Source organism: Geotrypetes seraphini, chromosome 8, assembly GCF_902459505.1.
Source record: "Geotrypetes seraphini chromosome 8, aGeoSer1.1, whole genome shotgun sequence".
Lineage (NCBI taxonomy): Eukaryota > Metazoa > Chordata > Amphibia > Gymnophiona > Dermophiidae > Geotrypetes > Geotrypetes seraphini.
In genome coordinates, this window is record NC_047091.1 from 189,089,092 (window position 1) to 189,108,479 (window position 19,388).

Genomic DNA, 19,388 nt, shown 5'->3' on the forward strand with positions numbered 1-19,388 from the left:
TATCAAATGCCTTGCTGAAATCTAGGTAGACAATGTCCAGGGACTCACCAGCATCCAGCTTCCTCGTCACCCAGTCAAAGAAGCTGATCAGGTTGGATTGGCAGGATCTCCCCTTAGTAAATCCATGTTGGCGGGGATCCCGTAGTTTCTCCTCGTCCATGATTCTATCCAATCATGGACGAGGAGAAACTACGGGATCCCCGCCAACATGGATTTACTAAGGGGAGATCCTGCCAATCCAACCTGATCAGCTTCTTTGACTGGGTGACGAGGAAGCTGGATGCTGGTGAGTCCCTGGACATTGTCTACCTAGATTTCAGCAAGGCATTTGATAGCGTACCACACCGCAGGTTGCTAAGCAAGATGAGTTCTTTAGGTTTGGGCGACACATTGACAAATTGGGTTGGGAACTGGCTTGGAGGTAGGCTTCAGAGGGTGGTGGTGAACGGCACCCCCTCCGAAATGTCGGAGGTGATAAGTGGAGTGCCACAGGGCTCCGTCCTGGGCCCAATCTTGTTCAACATCTACATAAGAGACTTGACAGAAGGGCTCCGAGGAAGAATAACATTATTCACCGATGATGCCAAGCTAAGCAATGTAGTGAACAAGAGCACAACAGACAATAATTCGATGGCAGATGATATGATGCATGACCTACTTCTACTGGAGCGCTGGTCTAGGTCCTGGCAACTCAGTTTCAATGCCAAAAAATGCAAAGTCATGCACCTGGGAAGCCGAAATCCATGGCGAGATCTTGACAAAAACTGAAGCAGAAAGAGACTTAGGGGTGATTGTCAGGGATGACATGAAGTCTGCAAACCAAGTTGAGCAAGCTTCATCCAAAGCAAGGCAAATCATAGGTTGCATACGCAGGAGTTTCGTCAGCCGTAAACCTGAAGTCATTATGCCACTATATAGATCCATGGTGAGACCGCACCTGGAGTACTGTGTGCAATTTTGGAAGCCACATTACCGCAAGGATGTACTGAGACTGGAATCGGTCCAGAGAATGGCCAGCAGGATGGTCTCGGGACTCAAGGAGCTCCCATACGAGGAGCGGTTAGGGAAGTTGCAGCTCTACTCACTCGAGGAACGTAGAGAGAGGGGAGATATGATCGAGACATTCAAGTACCTCACGGGTCGCATCGAAGTGGAAGAGGATATCTTCTTTTTCAAGGGTCCCGCAGCAACAAGGGGACATCAGTGGAAAATCAGGGGCGGGAAACTGCACGGTGACACTAGGAAGTTCTTCTTCACCGAAAGGGTGGTTGATCGCTGGAATAGTCTTCCACTTCAGGTTATTGAGGCCAGAAGCGTGCCAGATTTTAAGGCCAAATGGGACAAACATGTGGGATCTATCCGCAAAGATAGATAGGGAGGGTCATTGGAGTGGGCAGACTTGATGGGCCGTGGCCCTTATCTGCCGTCTATTTCTATGTTTCTATGTTTCTATGTTACCTGAAGATTGGAGGGTAGCCAATGTTACGCTGATTTTTAAAAAGGGCTCCAAGTGAAATCCGGGAAATTACAGACTGGTAAGCCTCACTTCAGTGCCAGGAAAAATGGTAGAAACAATTATAAAAAATAAAATTGTGGAACACGTAGACAAACATGATTTAATGAGACAGAGTTAGCATGGGTTCAGCTAAGAGAGATCTTGCCTCACTAATTTGCTTGACTTCTTTGAAGGTGTGAATAAACATGTGGATAAAGGTGAGCCGGTTGATATAGTGTATCTAGATTTTCAAAAAGCTTTTGATAAAGTTCCTCACGAGAGGCTCCTGAGAAAAATTAAAGTGTCATGGGATAGGTGGCATAGTTCAGTTGTGGATTAGGAATTGGTTATCGGAGGGGCGTGGCTTGGAGGCTCATGTGAATGGTCGGGTAAACAAGTAGCTCCGTACCAACAGACTTTTGAAGATTAATAAGTTACAAAATTTTCTTTTCTCTGGCTTTAAAAGTGTAATACAAAGGTATTATGGCTTCAGCGAAGCAGGCAAAGGCTGATTCGGCTTTCTCAACAGGGAGTGTAAAACAATCGAAGCTGGAACTGGCAACCCCGTCAAGACAGCCGCTGCCAAAGGAAATTGAAAGTGTCAGCGATATTATGTTTGAGCTAAGAGAAGTTAAAGAAATTGTCTTAGATAATTCGAGGAAAATACAAGAGTTTAAAGAAGAAATGTCTACTCTAACTAAAAGAATGGAGAAGGTGGAACTAAAAACGGATCAACTGGAAAAAAAAATTGAAATCTCTGAAGAAGCATTTCAATGTAAAATGGATCGGAAAAAAATAGAAATATTTACCAGGGACCTGGAAGATTGCTGTAACAGAGAGAGGCGAAGTAATTTACGGGTCCTAGGATTGCCGGAAGGGGTGGAAAAAAACAACCCGATTTCCTTTTTAAAAAATCTCCTCCCTAAATTATTGCCACTTAAAACAAAGTTCCCCCTCGAAATTGAGCGAGCACATAGGGTTCCCATGAAAAGATCAGAGAAACAAGTGGGTCCGCGTCCCTTAATTTTTAAGCTTTTACGATATCAGCAGGTTATGGAAATTTTTCGACTGGCAAAGGAGAACAAAAACTTAAAGTATCAAGATGCACGCATACATATCGTGCCTGACTTTGCGAAAGCAACTGCTGCTAAAGGAAGAGATTTTTAGATCTGAGACCACAGCTGAGAAGCATAGGGGCTAAATACGGGTTAATATACCCGGCAATCATGAGGGTTACTTATGGCAATAGAACATTAAATTTTCAAGAACCAGAGAAGTTACAAGAATTTTTACAACAGACTGAACAACCAATGCTATCATAAGGCTTTTCTGGTTATATGGCGAGATAAGAATTATTGATTAATGTTCTTTTATATTTTAAGTTGTTTTTAAGATAACATGGATATGTCATACAGACAAAATATATACAGAATAGGGAAATTATATATGAATGTATAACATTTATTATTTAATTGGAAGGAGTAAACTGGCTATTTTTGAAATTTTTGAAAGTTTAACGAATCACTAAACAAGAATTTGAAGTGCAGAATGTCAGCTCCTGCAGAGTATGATGCTGATAGAGGAACAAGGTCAGGCTTCTGTTTTGGAATGCATGTATATTATGGCTGCATTGAACAATGTTCTCTAATTGATTTGAACGGCTATAAGCACACTTCAGCTTGTGTGCTGGAGCGGGGAGACTGTGGTGTGTCAGTGTTTGCGCGGGCACGAGGAGAGATCTGATGACATCTCAAATTTTAGACCTGGTGGTTGTTGAGTCAATGACAGTGGGGAAAGAAACGAGCCCGTTAACAATGCCGCTAAAAGCTCCATGGATAAGAAACTACATTAGGAGTTGTTGTCGTTTCTGTTGTCAGATGTCAAAGGAGTATCAGCCGTATCAAAAATCAGATAACTTTTTCAGATAGATTGAGAACACTGACGTTGCTGTTGGGATGGTATATGATGACCTTTGATATAAATTGCCATGGAGTTATCCAGCAGGTAATCTTACAATGCCCTCACATTATAAATATAAAGGCAGCAGAACTTCGGCAAAAACTAGGTTGCCTACAAGGAAAACCTCTATGAGATGTATGTCAAGTGGGAGAGAAATAAGGAACATCAAGATGGAAACACAATGTGGGATTTGCTTGGATTTCCATTAAGCGGAATAAAATGGTAGTTGAAAATGGAATGGAAACAGTACAAGTATAGCAGCGGAGAAGAAGGGTGTGCAATGAGATGGTAATCTGTTCCTTCGTAAAGTTTGAGTGTTTCTTGGGAGGCCTACAATGTCATCTTTGAGCCTGAATGTTTCACTCCATAGCAAGCAAGCTGTGAGTTTGTGGAATCGTTACCCAATTGTCAGCTTGTCTTTTGCCAGGTCTCCAATGACTCTGAGGCTTATGAAGTCAATATCTCACTGTCTAAAAATATTAGCCTAGTTATGGCTAGCACTCAGGATAACATTGACAAAGATGCTTGTTCCTGACAAAGATGTAACTTGGGAAAGGTGCTGCTTCAAGAGGAGGAGTTTGTGTACTTTGAAATCTGTTTAACCCTATTATGATGTTTTTATATAGCACTTGTTTGGTTTAGTTATGATACTAGTAGTACAGCAAGGCTGTGCACAATCTACAACTTAAAATACTGGAAAGGAACTACAAATCTTGATAGAATAGAATCAGTCGTACTATGTATACACGGGATACTAGCAACATAACAGACAAAAGGGGAAAGAGGAATTGAAGCAAAGATTCCTGGGATCACATCAGTCCCAGAAGGCTTGCTCAAATAACCATGTCTTTACTGCAATTTTGAATTACTTTCAGGGAAGACTCACTACAAATGGCTAAAGGTAATGAGTTTCATAATGCTGGAGCTGTGGCATGGTTTAATAAAGCACGTTCAAAGTTCAATCCAGGTTTTCTTAGAGAACAATCAAATTACAATGTTCTGCTGCTACACTAAATTGTAAAATTGTTCACATATTTTATTAACAACAAAATAAGCAAACTAATATGGAACATAAGGATGTTACTAGCCAGACTTTATGGTAGATATCCTGCAAACAACGGGATGGTTGGATAGGCTGGAGTGAGCTTAGATGGCAACTTCAGCATTTGGAACCTAGGACAATACCAGACTTTACAGTCTACGACCCAGAAGTATCTAAGAAGAGACAAGTTAATCTAATCATGGATTTTTTAATAGATATAACTTATGGGCAAACTGGATGGACCGTTCAGGTCTTTATCTGACATCATTTACTATGTTACTATGTTAATACAATTACAATAGTATAACACTCCACAATGATGCAGAGAATATATACAGTTTTTAAAAAGAGAAGAAAAAATGTTTAATAAAATGAAACATAAAAGCTCAAGCTAGTCTGGTTTTCAAGATAGCCACAGTGAATATTCATGAGATATATCTGCATACACTCCTTCCACTGTATGCAAATTTATCTCATGCATATTGTTCTCTAGAGACTCAGAAACCCTGGAAGACTGGTGAATGTAGTTTAAAATCTTTATCTCAGTAAGGAGGTTGGAAAGCATCAAAATGCAGTAAATTCCTTAGAGATCTTTTCTAGGGACTATTGCTGCCCTCTACTGGCAGAAAGAAGGAAAGGTTCGGGATAATGTGCAAATTGCAGCACACAGTTTACTATACCACTCCTAGAAAAACTGCAGCTTGATCAAGGATGATAAAAAGATTTCCTGAGATCAAAAGGCTATTTCTATGTACAGTAACTTTCTCAAATCAGAGAATATGTACCAGGAACTGAATGTGATTATTTCTCATGGGAAAGGGGGCAGGATTTGATATACCACCTTTCTGTGGTATTACATATATACAGGCAATGGATGGCTAGGTGACTTGTCCAGCATCAAAAGGAGCTGCAGTGGGACTTGAACCAGCCCACTGTACTAACCGTTAGGTGATTCCTCTACTCATGCCGTCTCTTGTTCATTGATTTAACCTATGTATGGGTCAATTTTCAGACATCATGGTTGCATTCGTTTTAAATGCCAGCTACAGTATTTAAATTGTTCACATATATTAAGAGCTGGACTTCCCCTGCCAGCTCAGCTGTCTGGGGCTTCCCCTCCCAGATTGAGGGGAGGAGCTGTGCCTAGTGATTGCTTTTCTGAGCAGATGCTACGCACAGTTCCTCCCTCTTTTACCAGGGCTGCTTCACAATCAGGCGCAATTCTCTAACTGGCATTGTCACATGATTGACAGGCGATCGGCAGCCATTATTAAGCAAGCCACTGACATGGGCGCTGATTGGAGAATCCACTCCCTTTGACAAATATGAATCAGATGGGCAGTACCAACAGGGCCTCACGAGCAAATAGGCTTGAAGGCTCTTCATCATTTAAGTTAGCGCTGGTGCCGGGCCTTGTACGGCCCTTGTGGCAGGCAACGTGAGGGCAGCAAAAGAAGGAAGGCTCTTCATCACTTGAGTTAGCGCTGGTGTTGCCCAGTCCGTGGGGCCCCGTGGAGCTGTGGGGCCCTGAGCAGCTGCCCTGTTTGCCGCCCTCCCCCCACCTAAAGCTGGCCAATAGTACCAGAAGATTAGAGGGTGACCAAAGTAAAGTTGAGTTATTCCTAACAAAAGATTAAGTTCTTACCTTTGCCAATCTTCTTTCTTGTAAATCCACACTTTATTCTGGGATCATCAGTAGGTTATTTACATTTACCCAGGAAGCCTCAAAATTTCAGAGACTTGAACCCCTCCACCTCATACCTCGTCATGCCTCAATTCCTCAATCAATCTAAAAGCAGCCAGTAACATCTGTAGAGGACAACAAGAGAGAGGGGAACAGGGAGAACTCTCTGACAAGGATATCAATTTTGCTCATATCAATAAATGCAAAACAGCAACAATGAAAAATGAGAGAACAGGTTAGGAAACATTAGAAACCTAAATGACAAAATAGTGCTATAGGGAGACACAGCTTGCACTGTCAGAACAGGGTGCCTGAAAACAGGGATCCTCTCAAACTAAGTGCTAAACCCATTCTGATGGCACTTTTATAAAGGCTAGTCAGAAAACAGAAATCCAGCTTACCAGTACTTGTAAAGGCAGACAATCAGCAAGTCAGCAAAGAATGAGGTGGGTTCCCGGAATAAAGTGTGGATTTACAAAAAAGAAGATTAGCAAAGGTAAGAACCTAATCTTTCATTCTTGTACAATCCCACTTTATTCCGGGACCAGTGGGACATAATAGAACAGAGGCACTAAAAGCAGCATCCTGCTTGGTCGTCACATTAATCCTGTAGAACTTGGTGAATGTATGTAAGGAGGATTGGTAGCAGCCCTGCAAATATCATCCAGAGAAACAGCCGACTACTCTTCCCAAGAGGACAAAACACCTCTGGTTGAATGAGCCTGCACAGCGAGGAGGGGCTTCTTTCTGGCCATCACGTAAGCCAAGGAAATGGCCATGCAAATCCACCTGGAAATGGTGAACTTAGAAGCCGGCCTTTCTTTGTGGGCAGGACTCGCCTGAACAAACAGGTAGACGGAGAGGCAAAACTAGTTGGTGACCTCCAAATACCACAATAAAATTCTGCGTACGTCCAAGGACTGCAACACTCGGTCCTACGCCCTCAAACCATAGGAAGCAAAAGCAGGAAGCTGGACTTTCTGATTCACATGGAAAGCGGAAACCGATTTTGGAAGAAAAGAAGCAACAGTATGCAGCATCACAGCAGAATTCATAATATGCAGAAAAGGATCCTTGCAGGAGAGGGCCTGAAGCTTTGAAACCCTATGGGCTGAAGTAATAGCCACCAGGAAGATCATCTTGATCATGAAATCAATAAGAGATGACCCATCCAGAGGCTCATATGGCGGACGAACCAGAGAGCAAAGAACCATATTAAGATTCCAGGTCGGACAGGGGCGGTGCAAGGGAGGCCTAAATCACAGAGCACCCCACAAATAATGAACCACATCAAGATGAACTGCCAATGAGCCTCTCAGAAGGGGGGCCCATACACAAAAGACCTGCAATCTGTACTCATTGCAAAGCTACCGCTAGACCTTTCTTAAGGCCATCCTGCAGAAACTCCAGGACCTGAAGACCCTGTCTCAGGGCACATCAGGCCTGGTAACACCTCCAAGCCTTTGCTCTGTGGAAATCTGTTTGCTGTGAAGCAATGTGGCAATCACCTGCAAAAAATAGCCCTGGCTAGTCAAGGTTGCATGCTCAAGAGCCATGCCATAAGACCAAAATGGTCCGGATCCCTCACCCTGTGTGAGAAGATGAGAATGACAAAGCAACCAGAGTCACGGATCCTGCTGAAGCCAAACCAGGTCGGCATACCACAGCTGCCTTGACCAACCAGAATCACCGGACCTGCATGAGCTGCGATCCGCCTCAACAGATGCCCTATCATGGACCACAGAGGAAAGACAGAGGAGATCCTCCCAAGGCTAGGGCTGAACTACAGTGTCCAGGCCTTCGCTGCCGGTCTCATGATGACAACTGAAGAATCTATCATCTTTCTTGATGGCTGCAGTCGTCATGAGGTTGAACCCCACTGATCCACTATGTACAAATGCTCTTTGGAACAGAGCACACTCTACAAAGTCCAACATTTGACGACTGAAAAAGTCTGCATGAACGCTGTCCACTCTTGCTACATGTGCCGCTGACAGCACCACAAGATCTATCTCTGTCCACCAGAAAAAAAGCTGAGCCTCCACACTGAGGCATTTGCACAGTGATGAGGTATGAGGGGGAGGGGTTTAAGTCTCTGAAATTTTGAGGCTTCCTACAAAGTCCTGGCGGGTAGATGGAAATAACCCACTGGTCCTGGAATAAAGTGGGATTATACACAAATAAAGATTATTCAAAAACAAAAACACACAGATGTAGCCCTTCATTAAGGACCAAACGATAACCCCAGCATGTTAAACTCTAACCCCAATGTGTTATTATAGCTCTCCATAGGACCAGCCTCTTTAGGAGGAGAAAGAAGTGGCGGAAACACTAAACATGTTTTTTTCGTCAGTATTTACATAAGAGGACACATCCAATATACCAGAACCTAAACAAATCTTCAAAGGAGACCAGGCAGAAAAATTAACATCCATGGAAGTAAGCCTTGAAGACATACACAGGCAGATAGAAAAATTAAAAACTGACAAATCACCAGGCCCGGATGGAATCTATCCTAGGGTACTGAAAGAACTAAAGGAGGAAATAGCGGAAATACTACAGCAAGTCTATAATCTATCCCTGAAAACAGGCGTGATCCCTGGAAGGATTGGAAGATAGCCAATGTTATGCCCATCTTTAAAAAGGGATCAAGAGTTGACCTGGGGAACTACAGACCGGTAAATCTAACCTCGGTTCCAGTAAAAATGGTGGAAGCACTGATAAAAGATAGCATCGAGGAGCATCCAGAAAGGAATAAACTTATGACAACAAGCCAACATGGCTTCTGCAATGGAAGATCATGCCTGACGAACTTATTGCACTTCTTCAAAGGAATTAACAAACAGATGGACAAAGGGGACCCCATAGACATCATATACTTAGACTTCCAAAAAGCCTTTGACAAGGTACCCCATGAACGCCTACTTCGGAAACTGAAGAACCATGGGGTGGAAGGAGACGTACACAATGGATTAGGAATTGATTGGCAGGTAGGAAGCAGAGGGTAGGAGTGAAGGGTAACTACTCGGACTGGAGGAGGGTCACGAGTGGTGTTCTGCAGGGGTCAGTGCTTAGACCGCTGCTATTCAATATATTTATAAATGATCTAGAAACAGGGACAAAATGCAAAGTAATAAAATTCACAGACGACACCAAACTATTTAATGGGGCTAGGATTAAAGAGGACTGCGAAGATTTACAAAGGGACCTGAACAAACTAGGGGAGTGGGCGACAAGATGGCAGATGAAGTTCAATGTAGAAAAATGTAAAGTCTTGCATGTAGGAAACAGAAATCCGAGGTACAACTACACGATGGGAGGGCTGGTAATGGGAGAAAGTAGCCTAGAGAAAGACTTGAGGACAATGAAGACAATGAAACCGTCGGCACTGTGCGCAGCGGCCTTATCAAGAAAGGTATTACAGCCAGAACGAAAGAAGTTATCCTGCCGTTGTATCGGGCGATGGTGTGCCCGCATCTGGACTCCTGCGTCCAATACTGGTCGCCGTACCTTAAGAGGATATGGCGATACTCGAGAGGGTTCAGAAAAGAGCGACGAGATTGATAAAAGGTATGGAAAACCTTTCATATGCTGAAAGACTGGAGAAACTGGGGCTCTTTTCCCTGGAAAAGTGGAGGCTTAGAGGGGACATGAGAGAGACTTACAAGATCATGAAGAGCATAGAGAAAGTGGAGAGGGACAGATTAATCAAACTTTCGAAGACTATGAGAACGAGAGGGCATTCGGATAAATTAAGAGGAGATTCAGAACCAATGCTAGGAAGTTTTTCTTCACCCAGAGGGTGGTGGACACCTGGAATGCGCTTCCAGAGGGCGTGGTAGGACAGAGTACGGTATTGGGTTTCAAGAAAGGATTAGATGTTTTCCTGAAGGAAAAGGGGATTGAAGGGTATAGACAGAGGATTAATATGCAGGTCCTGGACCAAATGGGCCACCGTGTGAGCGGACTGCTGGACATGATGGACCTCTGGTTTCAAGTTTCAAGAGGCATGCATTTTCAAAGACTAATAAGGACTTAGGATACTCACCCTTTCTGGACACTTACTTGGCAAGAGCTGGAATCTCGGGGTACTAGAGAAGCAAAATGTATTCTGCCTCCTTAATTTAGGAAAAGGAAACATGCTGTCCATTCTACTGGATCTACTGGTTTTGCAGGGTACAGCACAGCATGTGGCATTTTATGGGTAAAGAATTGGCACTTAACTTTGCTATATTGTTGTTTCTTCCAGTCAACGGCTGGACCAAAGTCCTGATAAGCCTGAATTTTCTCATTGCCATAGGTAAGGTCTTTAGCCTTTTGAGTCTACTGGGCTAAGAACTCTTTATGCAAAATATTAAGAACCCTCATCAAGACTGTGTGAGACAGCTTCTCCAGACTTGTCCACTGCATTGGATCACAATGCACCATTTCTATAACTACCGTATATACTCAAATATAAACCGAGAATTTTGGGTCAAAAAACTAAAAATGGGGGTCTCATCTTATATTTGGGTCATCGCCCACCCACCCCCCTCCCAGATTTGTTGCAGGCCTCCACTAGGCCTGCCTTATGGCCTGGTGGGGTTGGCTGACACAGGAAGGATCCCTCCCATCTCCTGTCCCAGCCAACTGCCAATTTTTTTACCTCCCTCCTGCCTCCCCCACATACCTTTTTGAATCCCTGGTGGTCCAGTGGTGTACCAGGTAGGAGCAAGCTTTCCACGCTCCTGCCCCGCGCTGAGCCCCTCCCTGAATGGCCGCCTTGAGTTCTCTCAGCCCAGCAGTGTGCCGGGCATGAGAGAACTTTCATCGCTCCTGGCCAGTGCTGAGACACTCGTTGAATGGCTGCCAAGAGTTCTCGCAGGACTCATGATAACTCACGGCAGCCATTTAGCGAGCAGCTTAGCCCCAGGCAGGAGCGAGGAAAGCTCTCTCATGCCTGGTACACTGCTAGACCACCAGAGATTCAAAAAGGTACGTGGGGGAGAGGGGAGGCGGGAGTGAGGTAAAAAAAATTGGCAGAGTTGGCCAGGACAGAAACTGGAGGTATCCGGCCCACCATGTCATATGGCAGGCCCAGTGAAGACCTGCAGGACATCGGGAGAGACATCAGGGTACAGGGCAGGGAAGAAAGGGGGACAGAGTGGAGAGCCTGGCAGGGAGTGAGGGGGGCTGAGTGCAGAGCCTGGCAGGAGACACTTAGACAACTCCCCACCCCTAACATGCATTTCCAGAGCTCAAGTTTTTCCCTGTGCCTTTGTCCATAGCTATCAAAATGGCAAAGTCTCAGTATTTCACACGTTAATCTACATATCATGAGTGTGATGCAGAATGGAATGGAAGGTAAGTAGTTCTCCTTATTCATACAGAGGAGTACAGGGGTCAGGGGAGTCCTGGTACTCAGGTGGGCCTTTGGGAGCTCTGGGCAGTCTTGTTGAGAGGGGAGATAGGTAGTTTGGGGGTTGGGTCCAAGTAAGCTTGTTATTCTGTCACAGTGGTAGAAAATCAACATCCGAGTAGCCTTGTGGTATTAGGCAAAAGGGAGGTAAGGGCTGCTAAAAAGACTGGCACACTAAGTCTATGTTGCAAGGTTGGCAAGGCAGCCTTTTCCACTACCTCCTTCCTACCCCAATGCCCTCCCCCATTTAATTTTCTCACCATTGTGTGTGCGTGAGATTCATGCGCTTTCATGTATAGGATACAAGTTTAGAAACATGCACTTAATTTATTTGTAGTTCACCTATCTATAATTTTGCTTTTGAGTCACATGATAGCTGCAGATGTTTTGGTACCCTACTAACTTAAACAATCACCCTAATTTCATGGAAAGAGGGAGCATATTGGTTTTAGTGTGTAAATTGATGCAATTGTTATTGTTAAAGGTCATGTATCAACTACATGAAATTAAACATTTTTACAGCTTTTCTCCACACCTACAGTTATTCACAGCCCAAGTCTGGTACCAGTGTTTCCCAAGTGGGTGCCAGAGTATCCTTTAGCCTAATTTTTATGTTATCCAGAATAAATATGCTCGAGACAGATTTGCATATACTATCTCATGCTTATTCATTCTACATTCCTTAAAAACTAGACTGGCCAGGCTAGAAGGATATTAATATTTATTTATCAACCGCCTGTTCCTAGGCAGCATTACAAAAGTAACGTACACAGAATAAAACAGGCAAGACATATACAGACATCTTAAATTACAAAGGAATAATTACATTTTAGGGAGCCGTCATTAAACAGTTCATCTCGAAGCCAGTATTAAACAAATCGTTTAGTGAAAAGCTTCTAAAAATAGTGCAGTTTTAAGTATTTTTTTAAACTTCTGAATATCAGATAATAGACAGACATGCTTTAGCTCACCTGACTTGTGAACACTCCTCAGGCAAGAGAGGGAGGCATTTAATCGTGCACACTCCTCGCTGGTTGCACCAAACTTCATCACTGTCTGACACACCTGCTCCTCTCCCATTTCTAGTAGCTCTTCCAGTGTTAGCTGGCCAGAGTCAACTTCCTGCAAGAAAGCAAAGAAAAAGGCTAAAAAAACTGAGCACGCAGAAAGGTGTTTTTTATAGGGCTGGATGGCCTCTCTGTAACTGTAATTGGAGTTCATATCAGAATAAAAACTTGATAAGTTTTCAGAAAATTAACAGTATAGTTCCTTTTTTTTCTCTAAAAGCATATATACACATAGACAGTCTAGCATGTTCAGGGCCAACCTTAAAGAGATGACAGGAGCGGCTGTACCCCAGAATATCCACGTCTCCGAATCGCCCACCTTACCTCAAAATGTGCATTTCTCTATAGAGGGTTCAGGGCAGCAGCAGCAGGGACTCGCATAGGCTGTTTGCTACCACAGCTTTGTCCTGTCCACTTCTGACATGGGTGGGACACAGCAGGAAGCAGGTTCCGAGGTCAGAAATGGTCTATGCAAATAACTGCTGCTGACCTGAACCCTCTGTGGAGAAACACGTTTTAAATTAGGGAGGGGGGCAAGAGACAGGTGAACATACCAGATTGCTGTGGGGCCACCAAACTGGTCAGCACAAGGCCCCACAATTGGTAAGGCCAGCCCTGAGCATGCTGAAAGGTTTAGGGCTGAGAGACACTGCACCATATGGGCACTGACGAAGTAAGGGTAGGAGGCACCCCCATGCCCTCCTCTCCATGCTCCCACTCCTTCTGCACCCCCCCGCTCCTTCCTGACCCCCACTCCATACTCGTGCTCTCCCTTCATCCACCCACCCCACCCCCACCAGTACCTCTAAATCTTTACCAGCATGAATGGCTTCTCCGGTATGCTCCTCATGCCAGCTTTGGATGTCCCTCTGATGTCACTTCCTGGCCCTGTGACCCGGAAGTGATTCAGAGAGGAACCAGGCTAGTGCAAGCAACAGGAAGGAAAAGTTGTTCATGCTAGCAAAGATCTATAGAGGTATGGGGGGAGGGATGGCGCAAGCGGGACATGGTGTGGCAGGGCAGAGCAGAGAGGTTCCTGCGCCACCTCCCCCTTACTACGCCATTGCATATGGGCTTTGCAAAACAGGGGCCAATATAATAAGCTGGTTGGCGTGAGCCCATAAATTCAATGCTGGGGCATAGTGGTATAGCTGGGAATAAGTGGGCCCTGAGCAGGAAGCCCAAAAGGTTCCCCTCCCAACTACAGCATCAGAAAAAGTGTTAAAGGCTACGTCTTTGGCTAGTGGGACCTTTCTTCTGCCACATCATCCCCACAGGAAGTTGCATCAGTGTGGTAGCTATGGAGGGCCACACGGGCAGGTAAGTAGCTAAGCACTGGGGGCATGGAGGTGCCAGACTTTGGCATGTGGAAGAGAGGGGTCAACTGCAGGCAGCATTTTGCCAGGCTCACTTAATGGTAGCTACACCACTGCAAGGGACATATCCGGCCACCAGCATTGAATTTCCAGATTAAGTTCAGCCACATTTGACATAGCTGGCTAAGTCATAGTAGCCAAAGAAAGTCCTGCGTTTTATACAGGTCTTTCTGGCTGCTAGAGTTAGCCGGTCAGCTAATCAATATTGGCGCTAAACAGCTATGTCCCACGACATAGCCGATGACAGGGATATTCAGTGGGAAATAGCTGGCTATTGCAGGCTTAGTTCTATTTAGCTGGCCAGGAGCCATTCCCAGCCAGCTGAATATCAGGTAGAGAGTGTTCTGATGCCCATATGGAAAAAATCTTGACTTCCAATGCAGTAAACTAATGGGAAGCAAATTTGTGCAGCGTGAAAAAAATGTGAATTAGCTGAACAAATAGTGCAAATCATTGCTGTAACATGCCACTGTTTTCTGTATCGGGTGAATGTTTCGGGGGGGGGAGGGGTTATACTGAATTTTGATTGGCCCATTCATTAACAGGAGGAGGAAAAAAAAATAGACACCCCTCTCCCCATCTGGTCTAGGGCATCTCTGGAAGAGTCTAGGATGATTCAGTACAGTCAGTTCAGCATGGCCGCTAAACCACGGCTGTTTCATGGCAGCTGTTGCAATGGCGAGCATTTACCTTGCTGAAACTGTGAAGTTTCAAAAAGAGGAGGGGAATAGCCCCCCTCATCCCACTGGTGCTTCTCTTCTTTCGCTTCATCCACCTAAGGTCATCTTCTCCTGCCTCTGCATCATCAGGTGACTTCAAGGTTTGAAAGGGGAGGCATAGCTCCGTTTGCCCCCCGCCCCCTTACTGGTGCTTCTCTCCTTTCCCTTCATCCACCCATGGTCTTCTCTTACCTTCATATCATCTGGTAACTTCAAGGTTTGAAAGGGGAGGCATAGCTCCGTTTGCCCCCCGCCCCCTTACTGGTGCTTCTTTCCTTTCCCCTCATCCACCCATGGTCTTCTCTTACCTTCATATCATCTGGTAACTTCAAGGTTTGAAAGGGGAGGCATAGCTCCGTTTGCCCCCCGCCCCCTTACTGGTGCTTCTTTCCTTTCCCCTCATCCACCCATGGTCTTCTCTTACCTTCATATCATCTGGTAACTTCAAGGTTTGAAAGGGGAGGCATAGCTACGTTTGCCCCCCGCCCCCTTACTGGTGCTTCTTTCCTTTCCCCTCATCCACCCATGGTCTTCTCTTACCTTCATATCATCTGGTAACTTCAAGGTTTGAAAGGGGAGGCATAGCTCTGTTTGCCCCCCCGCCCCCTTACTGGTGCTTCTTTCCTTTCCCCTCATCCACCCATGGTCTTCTCTTACCTTCATATCATCTGGTAACTTCAAGGTTTGAAAGGGGAGGCATAGCTCCGTTTGCCCCCCGCCCCCTTACTGGTGCTTCTTTCCTTTCCCCTCATCCACCCATGGTCTTCTCTTACCTTCATATCATCTGGTAACTTCAAGGTTTGAAAGGGGAGGCATAGCTCCGTTTGCCCCCCGCCCCCTTACTGGTGCTTCTTTCCTTTCCCCTCATCCACCCATGGTCTTCTCTTACCTTCATATCATCTGGTGACTTCAAGGTTTGAAAGGGGAGGCATAGCTCCGTTTGCCCCCCGCCCCCTTACTGGTGCTTCTTTCCTTTCCTTTCCCCTCATCCACCCATGGTCTTCTCTTACCTTCATATCATCTGGTAACTTCAAGGTTTGAAAGGGGAGGCATAGCTCCGTTTGCCCCCCGCTCCCTTACTGGTGCTTCTTTCCTTTCCCCTCATCCACCCATGGTCTTCTCTTACCTTCATATCATCTGGTAACTTCAAGGTTTGAAAGGGGAGGCATAGCTCCGTTTGCCCCCCGCCCCCTTACTGGTGCTTCTTTCCTTTCCCCTCATCCACCCATGGTCTTCTCTTACCTTCATATCATCTGGTAACTTCAAGGTTTGAAAGGGGAGGCATAGCTCCGTTTGCCCCCCGCCCCCTTACTGGTGCTTCTTTCCTTTCCCCTCATCCACCCATGGTCTTCTCTTACCTTCATATCATCTGGTAACTTCAAGGTTTGAAAGGAGAGGCATAGCTCCGTTTGCCCCCCGCCCCCTTACTGGTGCTTCTTTCCTTTCCCCTCATCCACCCATGGTCTTCTCTTACCTTCATATCATCTGGTAACTTCAAGGTTTGAAAGGGGAGGCATAGCTCCGTTTGCCCCCCGCCCCCTTACTGGTGCTTCTTTCCTTTCCCCTCATCCACCCATGGTCTTCTCTTACCTTCATATCATCTGGTAACTTCAAGGTTTGAAAGGGGAGGCATAGCTCCGTTTGCCCCCCGCCCCCTTACTGGTGCTTCTTTCCTTTCCCCTCATCCACCCATGGTCTTCTCTTACCTTCATATCATCTGGTAACTTCAAGGTTTGAAAGGGGAGGCATAGCTCCGTTTGCCCCCCGCCCCCTTACTGGTGCTTCTTTCCTTTCCCCTCATCCACCCATGGTCTTCTCTTACCTTCATATCATCTGGTAACTTCAAGGTTTGAAAGGGGAGGCATAGCTCCGTTTGCCCCCGCCCCCTTACTGGTGCTTCTTTCCTTTCCCCTCATCCACCCATGGTCTTCTCTTACCTTCATATCATCTGGTAACTTCAAGGTTTGAAAGGGGAGGCATAGCTCCGTTTGCCCCCGCCCCCTTACTGGTGCTTCTTTCCTTTCCCCTCATCCACCCATGGTCTTCTCTTACCTTCATATCATCTGGTAACTTCAAGGTTTGAAAGGGGAGGCATAGCTCCGTTTGCCCCCCGCCCCCTTACTGGTGCTTCTTTCCTTTCCCCTCATCCACCCATGGTCTTCTCTTACCTTCATATCATCTGGTAACTTCAAGGTTTGAAAGGGGAGGCATAGCTCCATTTGCCCCCCGCCCCCTTACTGGTGCTTCTTTCCTTTCCCCTCATCCACCCATGGTCTTCTCTTACCTTCATATCATCTGGTAACTTCAAGGTTTGAAAGGGGAGGCATAGCTCCGTTTGCCCCCCGCCCCCTTACTGGTGCTTCTTTCCTTTCCCCTCATCCACCCATGGTCTTCTCTTACCTTCATATCATCTGGTAACTTCAAGGTTTGAAAGGGGAGGCATAGCTCCGTTTGCCCCCCGCCCCCTTACTGGTGCTTCTTTCCTTTCCCCTCATCCACCCATGGTCTTCTCTTACCTTCATATCATCTGGTAACTTCAAGGTTTGAAAGGGGAGGCATTGCTCCGTTTGCCCCCCGCCCCCTTACTGGTGCTTCTTTCCTTTCCCCTCATCCACCCATGGTCTTCTCTTACCTTCATATCATCTGGTAACTTCAAGGTTTGAAAGGGGAGGCATAGCTCCGTTTGCCCCCCGCCCCCTTACTGGTGCTTCTTTCCTTTCCCCTCATCCACCCATGGTCTTCTCTTACCTTCATATCATCTGGTAACTTCAAGGTTTGAAAGGGGGTCACATTCACAGATCAATCAGGCACACCATAAGGTTGTCCAGAGGGAAGACTTCCGGGATAAAAAGATGACTTTGAGAGGGTGTCTTAATATTAAGAGATGAAACAGCCCACGCTGAAAGAGCCATGATGAACTGTCCGCGCTGAAACGGCCATGCTAAATCGTCCCATTCCCTCCCTAAGCAGGTCTTGGTGGTATCATACACACTTCCATTTAATAATTGTTTTGACCATGCTTCAAGAGATGTTCAAGGACCTGCAGTTCTTTTATATCCATTCCCTGATCTGTCCTTTTTCAGAGCTTAATCCCCAAACTTATAAACAGCAGCTTAGTGCTCATAGTTCAGTCTTTGCTTTGAAATATTCTATCCAGCAAAAGGAAACCAACAGCGAACTGCAGAATTTTTGCATGGAAAGGCAGGATATAATCAGGCATGCAAGTGGGTGATATCATTGCACAGGGCAGAAGAACTAGAGTAACATTCTGAGCATATGCAACACTTCCCACACAAACTGATCTCAGTCATGTTTTCCCATCTGTTGAATGGATGTGAAGACAAAGCCCTCCCTAGTCATCAATTTTCTATCATCTTTGGTCAAAGTTTTAAAACCAAGAAAAAGAATAAAAAGCAACTTCATTTTGGTTTATTTTCTTGGCTTCTCAAGCATCATAGCTCAGCCTAAGCCTAACTTCACACCAGGCCCAGATTATGAAAGAAAGATCCAGAACTTTCACACACATATGTTTTAGATTCCAAGCACAGCCAGGCTGAACTTAAGCATCCTGGGAAAAAAATGATTTTAGAAACATAATAGAGACAAGACGGCAGATAAAGGCCAAATGGCCCATCCAGTCTGCCACTCTGCAGCATCCATTATCTCCTCCTATTCCTAAGACATCCCATGTGCCTGTCCCATGCTAGTCTCTTTCTCTACCACCTCTTCTGGGAGTCTGTTCCATGCATCTACCACCCTTTTCTGTAAGAAAAATTTCCATAGATTATTGCTAAGCCTATGCCCTCTCATTCTGGAGCTTCCTTTCAAATGAAAGAGACTCACCTCATATGCATTTATGCCACTTATTTATTTATTTGGTTTTATATCCCATTCTCCCAAGAGAGCTCAGAACAGGTTATAAGTTTATATACATAACAAAGGGGTTCATAATTAAAAAAAAAAAAAAAAAGTCTAAAAAGTGGCCTAAATGGCTACTTGGACGATCAAAAACCCTCATCGTCCAAGTACCCATAATCAAAGCTGGTTTTAGACGTATCTAAAACCAGCTTAGGCCTTTCCCCTGCCTCTAAACACACAGAGAGAAAAGAGGCATTTTTAGAGGAGGGAAAAGGGCAGGCAGTGGGCCGACCTAGACCTAGGCATGCAGCAGGTATAATCAAAACGTTAGGCAGGTTGCCTAGTCAGCACTTATACGTTTTGACTTAGACGAAGTCAAAACAGGTCTAAGTGCCGAAAAAGGGGCCACTGAGCTGATCATGGCTGCTGCGATCAACTCAGCGGCCCCAGCAACCTGCCTATCCCCTACAGCAATGATCGCGGCAGGAGAGATGCTTCATCTCCCCTACCTCGATGCCATCACTCCTCTACCTGAACTGCCCATGTGCCTAAGGCCCTGCCCACAGGAGGGGCCTAAGACTCCCGGGCCTATTCTGGTTGGCCCAGGCGCCTTAGGCCCCACCTGTAGGCGGGGTTTCAGCCACCTGGGCCAATCCAAGTTTCCAAGTTTCCAAGTTTATTGGTTTTTAATATCCCGACCATCAAACAAATGTCTGGCCGGTTAACAATCAGCTTAAAAAAAAAGAATTAATAGTAATTGGATGTGAATGGAAATATCTTAAATTAAACA

The 19,388-nt window shown here is 45.4% G+C and overlaps 1 protein-coding gene across 1 annotated transcript in view; it reads right to left on the reverse strand.

Moving 5' to 3' along the window:
* The window catches only part of KSR2 (kinase suppressor of ras 2), a 530,220-nt gene that overhangs the window by 431,820 nt on the left and 79,012 nt on the right, over positions 1-19,388 (reverse strand). The window contains exon 3 of the mRNA XM_033953868.1: positions 12,550-12,700. Coding sequence (XP_033809759.1) covers positions 12,550-12,700 — 151 coding nt within the window. The remainder of the gene's footprint in view (positions 1-12,549; positions 12,701-19,388) is intronic.